Genomic DNA, 7,611 nt, shown 5'->3' on the forward strand with positions numbered 1-7,611 from the left:
GCCAGTTGGTCAGACCATGGTGCTAATAACACCAAGGTCAAGGGTTTGAACCCCATGTGGGCCATTCTCTTAAGAGCTGGCCTCTGTGATCGTTCTGGACCCCTTCCAGCTCAGACTGTTTTGTGATTCTTCATCTTGTCTGCTCCCATCTTTCCTTCACCTGAGTTGCTCTGCCCCAGATGTTGGTTTTGCTCATTATTTGCCAAGTGTCCTCTGCAATGAAACAAGACTGAGCAATTGTTTTTTGGTGCCTGGTAGCAAATTCTTTTGGAAGAGGATGGTAGCTGATTCCCTTGCTAACAGCACAAATCACTGTCCATATCACACCTGGAGGCAGTGTCAGAGCTCACCATCAGCTGGTCAGTGAGGGATTCACCCCTTCACAGCTCCAGACCAACCATTCCCAATGCAGTGAGATCTCATGAAACCACATCTGTATTCACCTGCTCCTGCTGACTTTCCTCTGCCTGAAGCCTTGGATTGTTTTCCCCAATGTAAAGATACATAATCTGAGCTTTTCTCTCTGTATCTCTGTTATTTCTACATTTTCCTCTGCCACTTTCACATCATCTGTAGATTTTATTAAACTGTTTCCTCTTCCCTCTGCATCTCCTCCCTTAATCTGCCCAGGAGCTCAGAAGGTGGTGGTGAGCTCAGATCCTCCTGTGCTAAATCTCTTGAAAGCTGAGCTGTTCTTCCCCTCTAGGCTGTTTGGCCTCAGGTCCACCAGGGACCCCTGTGCTTACACAGGAGAGGACAGGCTAGAGCTGAATGGTGTTGCACCACCATCACCATTACTGCTGCTCTGCAGGCCTTTGTCAGTGCATGTGCAGTTATGCCAGGCTGCACCCCCTCTGCCAGCACCAGAGGTCCAGCAGTGACTGCCAGCTCCAGCAGCCTGCACGTGCTGGCAGGCCACAGCTGACTGCACACCAGCTGTTTTGCACATCTGGGCATTTCTGTGAAGAGGCGTGACTGTGCCCAGCTCGCAGCTCTGTGCTGCCTGCATGTCAATGTGAATCCTGTCCCCTCCACAGCCCCTTCAAAACGTGCCCCAAGTGCCTGTGACTTGTGCCAGGAAAGGGTGATTGACTGTGGGCCAGCAAGCCAAGGAGATAATGGCTAAGAACAGGCTGTGCCTGAAGATGGTGGCTGGCTGTCCAGCTGCCCAGAGGGACAGCCTGTGCTGCCCAATCACTGACTTCCCTCTGCAGCACAGGTGTGGTTTGGTTTTGGTTCCTGTGTTGTGTGTGGACATACATAATAAAGTGTTACAGAAGTTGATTGTGTTGAAGGCTGATACTTGAGCGCAGGCCTCTCTGCAGAGCAGAGGTGTCAGGGCTGGCCTCAGCCCAGGGCAGTAATCACGACAGCCCAGGGTCCCTCGTGTGGCTGTGGTTTTGGATCACCAGCTAGTGTGGCAATGCCACCACAGCCCCAAAAATGCACGTACTTCCTTCATGATACACAATTCCCACCTCCAGATCCATATTAATCTCTCTCTGCTTAAAAACCCAGACGTATCCAGATCCCCTTACCACCACTCTGTGAACCTGAGACCTCGCTATGCCCCTGAACATGCTCACATGGAGCACACAAAGCCTCTGAATACGTCAGTGCTGGCTAGCTTGTTTACAGAGAAGCTGTTTCACCCTGTGGCAGGGCTGAGCCTCGCACCTGGAACCAGTCTGCCTGCATACCTGCTCCTGCTCCCAGCCAGCCTCAGCCAGGCCCCTCATGGCAGCTTCCTGGGTGGACCCCTGGAGAAGGATCCTCCTTTTCATGCTCTGACCCTTTGTATTCCCAGCTCTGCATGCCAGATGTATTTCCCCCCAAACATGAGTTGCCAGGTTCCTGCCCACTTGCACTGCAGCTGCCTGAGGGCAGAAAAAACACACACACACACACACACACACACATACACAAAAGAAAACCTACTATGTCTGCTTGGCTAAACAATAAATGAGTGGACTTATGAGCAGGGTCAAAGTAGACAAGCCATCCAACCACGAATGCTGAAGGACTGGTGAGTAAGATCCTGGACAAATAAGCCTGGGTGCTTGTATTTTTAACTTCTTTTAAGACATCACCGAGACTAAAAAGAAAAGACTGCATTTAGCATAAATTCATGTAATTGAAAAGTATGTTGAAAAGCCCAGAAAATACCCTCCAAAAGATAACTGAAATGCTTTTTCCCAGCCCTCAGATTTAAATCTCTTACCCAAAAGAGAATAGAAATTTCCAAAAATACAGCATATAGTGTATTTTCATAGGTAGTGATGAGCCCAGAAGGCAAATTATGAAACAGTAACTGAAAAAGTAAAGTTCACTTTAGAAATATGGTATTTAAGAGCAAAAGCTGGCTGACCACTGAAAGAAGCCAGCAGGTTTTCATCCTAAGGCTTCAAGTGGCACATTTGCTTTCTACCCTGTCTCATCCATCCAATACCTGACCCATTTTTCCCCTTTGGTTTGTATTCTCTGAGGTGTATTATTTACCTTTTTTATACACTAAATGTTTTAATGAGTGGAGAAATAGAAAGGCAGTTAGCAGTGAAATAAAGATTTAAAGGACATGGGGGAATTAGCTGTGTGGCAGAGCTTTGAGAAATGCTGTCCTGTGTTATCTCATGCTCTGGAGCATGACAAAGAGACTCCTGAGCTATCAGGGATGGTAATGACTGGGCTGTGCCCTGGGAAATCTTCCCAATCAGTTGGTACCAGCCTTATGAATCACTTACTAAAGGTGAATGCCACTGCTGCTCCCTGCTTTTAATTCCAGAGTAACCCAAGAAGGCACAACCAACTCCAGCAGAAATAACTTGCAGTTACCTGTGTCTCATGTGCTGTTCATCATACCACAAAGATGACAGGAATGTAAAAATTATTGCATCCACACAACTCCACAGTTGAAGAGACACATGGAACTCTGTAATGGGTGCTGGGGGAGAGGGTCACCTCACCCCAGTGCATGGGCCTGGCACTGCAACTGGCAGCACTAATGAGTTTGCTCAGCTCTGCAGAGCTGACAGGGAAAGGTGTCTTTTAGCTTGTCTTCCTGGAGAGGAAAGAGAGAAAAGAAAGAAGGGCTGTGGCTGGAGACACATGCACAGAAACCCTGTGATGGTGCACTAGGGCTGCCTACACCACAGCAGGTGAAATATTTGTATGGACAAGAGCACTCATTGTGCCACAGATGTGCTCTCATCACCACAGTTAGAGCACATCTGTGGCACAATGTATTTATGGTCCTTGAAAGTACACGCAAAAAAAAGCTGCACCCCAGCTGTGGGGCTGGGGGTCTCCTCCCAGCACTGCCACTGGGAGAGTCCCACCAAACTAGTGCAGGCAGAGGCAGGGCTAAATCATGATTTAATCACACCTCAGAGTGACAATGCATTGAGGGACAGAGCAGGGCTGGGTCTGGCACCATGGGGCACTGGGGTCAGTGCCCAAGATCCCATGGCAGCACCAAGGCAGGCTCTTCTTCCCACTTCATCTGGCTTCCCGGGCATGATAGGCACCATCTTTTCATTCTCAGCATCTGTGCAAGGCTGGGAAAGCAGCACCTGGTTTGGTGTCCCTGTGACAGTGCAGCCTACGGGTGTCATGCTGGGACACTCTGTGACCGGCTGCCTTCAGCCTCCATCATCATTCCTAGCCCATCCCTCCCTCCCGTGCTCTCTGCTCCCTTCCTCCTGCCCCAAACATGTGGGGCCCAAAGCCAAGGACAGGTAGGAAAGGGGTGGAGCTAGGGAGACAGCAAGAGGCCGCAGCAGTGGTGGCTGAGCTGTAAGTTTGTAAGCTCAGACGGAGCGATGCAACTCCAGCTCCTCTTTTGTTGGCAGCTGCTCACTGGGCTGGATGTAGTTGTCCTCGATGAAGCCATCATCATCCTCAGCTTGCAGGTCAGCAGCATCAGTTATGGAATGGCTCCCACAGGAGCCCCTGTCCCAGTTGCTGCTATCCTCCATGGGGCTGCGTCCAATGGAGCTGATTTCAGGCAGCGGCCGGTGGCGGTAGCTGGCGAAGTTCTTGTGGGCAAGCTTGCACTTGGCAGCCAGTGCAATCAGGATGGAGATGCCAATCGCTGTCACCAGGAATCCCACCAGGTATGGCCAGCTCCTTCCCCCCTTCCCGGCAGGCAGTGCAGTGCCTGTGACACAGGAAAGGCACATGGTCAGCCTGTAGCACACCCGGGGGTGTGAACACTGGGGGCAAAACTGCCTGACAGCTGGATGCTACTGCTGCCTATCACTGTGGAATCTGTGCTCCATGCGGCTTCATGGCACCTGTTAACTTTCCTGTCACAAACCCAGCAAACACCTCCGGGAGTTGACCACCCTCCCACCAAGCCACTGCACCAGTGTGGCCCAGCAGCCTGAGCCTCTGCGACTGTGGGGCAGAGTAGAGTGTCTCCACCTGCAGCCCCACCCAGTATGACGGAGGACAGGAAGGTGCTAGACCTTATGGACACCTCTGAATCCGCACAACTTACTGTTGTTCTCAGTCACTGTGATATTCTGCAGTGTGGTGAGCTCACGGGCAAACCGCTGCTTAACCTGGCAGCCCAGGTCCTGAGAATCCAGAGCTGCGATCTCCTGGCCCCTCAGCCCCGGGGGGGACACGCAGGTCACCTGCACAGCTGGGAGACAAATGGGCTAAGGTGGGATGGGGTGCCTGCACCCATCCCCTCTCCAGTTTAGAGAAGATGATCCCTGCTTGCTCCTGGGTTGATGGGTTGCATTGCAAGGTGCTCCTGGCTCTGCCTTACAGACTCACTGACCCTCAGCATATTGTAGGAAACAACCAAAGGGAAAATCCCCTGACCAAGGAACTGTGTGTGACTCTGATTAGCAGCTCCTTTAAACTGGATACAGACAAATTCATGGATATCCACAGAAACCCCACTGCTCTTACTTGGAGCTGAGTTCAAATGGTTGGAGCCTGACCTGGCTCCAGAGAGGGAGCTGCCAACTCCTCCACAATGAAAATGTGGTCACTCTACAAAGACACATAAAGATGGATTTAGAGGCCAAAGTGCACACGCAACCCATTTTCCAGAAGAGTAGCCAAATTATCCTGCTGACATTCTTAGAAATCCTTGGTATCCTGCCTAACTGCAAGCAAAGAACAGACACATCACCTTTCGGTTTGCTGTCCCTCAGCAGGGTAGGACAGAGAGCCATCTCAGACCTTGCCCAGGGGTTGAAGCAAATGGATCAAGCAAGACTCCTACACTCAGGGCTCTGCCTGCCTGACACACTCCCTGCCACCCGTGCCCTCCACTCACCTCGCCTGCGCCGCAGCCACTGCTGCAGAGGGTGCGCGCTGCAGTCGCAGGCCCAGGGGTTCCCTTCCAGACGGACCTGTGGCACCGTCTCCAACAGCTGCAGGCTCCAGGGGTCCACAGAGACCAGCGCGTTGTGCTGCAGGTCCAGGTGGAAAAGAGCCTTCAGCGGCAAAAGGAAAGGGACATCAAGCTCTTGCAAGCTGTTGTTTCTCAGAAGCAGGGTGTGCAAGTTTCCCAGGCCCTTGAAAGTGTCCATGTGGATGTGGGTGATGCTGCAGCTGCTCAGGTCCAGCAGACGCAGCGCCCCGAGGTTGGAGAAGACTGCTGGGCTCACCGTGAGCTTGGCATTGCTGGAGAGGTTGAGAGAGTGCAGGGAAGGGAAGTGCTTCAAGAGAGTCCTGTGATGGGGCATGACCAAGGAGTTGAAGGAGAGGTCCAAACTGGTGATGTTTCTTGGAAGGGAACTTGGAGCATGCTGAAGGTTCTTCCCACTGCAGTTGGCCCACCCCTGGGAAAAAAGCTACTGTTTGAGATGGGCTATCCATGATGGGGAGTGTCTCCATAGAGAGACTGCTCAAAGGTTCAAATGTCTTAATTACCCTTGCAGAGTTTAAAAAAGCAAAGACACACACACGTTTAAAAAACACATGAGCTACCAGACTGGAGTGGGCCTAGATAAATGGAGAAAGATGAGCATGACAGCCCAGGACTGAGAGCAGCTGACTGAAACAGTAAAGGAGGAGCATGCAGGGCTGGAGGAAAAACCCAAATGGATGAGTGCAAAGGCAGCAGGTTGTCACCTCCCTGTCCTTCCATAGAGGGTAGTTGTCATACAGGGTCAGTTAGCAGAGGGCCTTCCTTTTCCTCCCCTGGATCCCCACCTCCAGCCACCTGGGAGCTCATGTGTGACACAGGGGCATCCTCCCAGCTGGAACAGGGAAGCAGGCGAGCCTTGCCTGTTGCAAGGGCAGGCAGGAAGCCGACCAGGCTGCAGAGCTATAGGCACCTGTACCAGTCAGCCGTGCCTGGAGCAGCTCCCTGAGGCCTGTGCAGGACAGTGCACCAATGCTTCTGTCTATGCCATGCTCCTGAGGATACATGGTGGGTAGCTGTGGCTTACTGCTGGCTGGCTGTGTCAATATTAGGAAACAAAACCTTAGGCCAAGGACCATTCACTGTCCCAAAAGACCAGAAGAGCAGGATGGACCGATGTCAACCCACATGGATGGATTTATTTTTTTTTACCAGTAAAATAGGGTGCCCTCACTCAAATAGCTCTGGGGAGCAGTCTGCAGCATGGGTTACTCTTGCCTGGGCTTTTAGTGGGAGGGGGTCAAGTGTCCAAACTGAAGCTGCCAGGGAGCAGGTCAGCAATTTAAGTTTGGTTGGGCAGGCACAAGCTCCTGCTAAGTGCTGTGTTAGGACCTTGCAAGCAGAGATGCTGTGCTTTAAGTTTACTGTGGTCCATAGTCCTGGGTTTCTGTGTTGGCTACATTCCAGCTAGCTGGGCTTTCCATTTCCTTCACCTGTCTTTTCATCCTCCTAAATCTCCTATCAGACCCTGCTGTTCCTGCTTGGTAGAGGAACAGACATGCCCTTAAAAACCTCAGGTGCTGAGGACTGGGTTATAATTGGGCCAAGTCACAGGGGCACCACATGGGCCCTGTTTCCAGCTCAAACACAGCTGGGCTCAGGGAGGCTTTGGAAAACAGTGCAAACCTTTGGGTGGAATAACTGAGAGCTCAGTGGAAAGGTCAGCAGCCCATGACAGCCACTTTCCTTCATTCTCTCAGCTCCTGCCTGATGCAGCCAAGCTGCTGGCTGCAGTGCTTGTCCCAGTGGCTTAGCAGTGTTTCCTGCTCCTTGCCGGGTGCTCAGGGATCCTGGCCCAAACCACCCTGGCTCCAGTCACTGCATCACCATGCACAGGGGAAGGGAGTGAGGGGTTGGGATCTCCTCAGGGATGTGACTCATGGCTGCTTGCCATGCACCCCTCATGGGCAGCTGTGTTACACCTGCAGCCAAGAGACCCCCACAGTCAGAAATGCCATGACTCAGACAATGCTCTCCCAGGCCGTACTCTGTGAACAGGCTGGACAACATGACACGTTCAGCCCAAGGCTGGGAGCAGGACAGCCAGGCTCTGGGCATGAGCAAACCACGCCTGGGGCTGGTGGCCACTGGCACAGCATGTCCCCCAGTTAACTCCGCTGCCTCCCGTGGGTTTTCATCACTCATCTTCTCTTGAGCCGTGCAGAGCAGGAGCTGCCTGCCAGGCCCTGCTGCCCCTGGCACCCCAGCTGTGCTGGCAGGAGCAG

At 52.3% G+C, this 7,611-nt stretch overlaps 1 protein-coding gene across 1 annotated transcript; it reads right to left on the bottom strand.

Annotated features, from left to right (window-relative positions):
- Positions 1–3,011: 3,011 nt before the first annotated feature.
- Positions 3,012–5,809, bottom strand: CUNH1orf210 (chromosome unknown C1orf210 homolog). The gene is made up of 4 exons (XM_005423096.2): positions 5,294–5,809; positions 4,499–4,645; positions 3,857–4,156; positions 3,012–3,058 (listed from the first exon to the last, which is right to left on the bottom strand). Exons 1-4 carry the CDS (start codon positions 5,703–5,705, stop codon positions 3,012–3,014), a joined length of 906 nt encoding a protein of 301 aa, XP_005423153.2. The 5' UTR covers positions 5,706–5,809.
- Between the last annotated feature and the right edge of the window lie 1,802 nt (positions 5,810–7,611).

Source organism: Geospiza fortis, unplaced genomic scaffold (assembly GCF_000277835.1).
Source record: "Geospiza fortis unplaced genomic scaffold, GeoFor_1.0 scaffold333, whole genome shotgun sequence".
Classification (NCBI taxonomy): Eukaryota; Metazoa; Chordata; class Aves; order Passeriformes; family Thraupidae; genus Geospiza; species Geospiza fortis.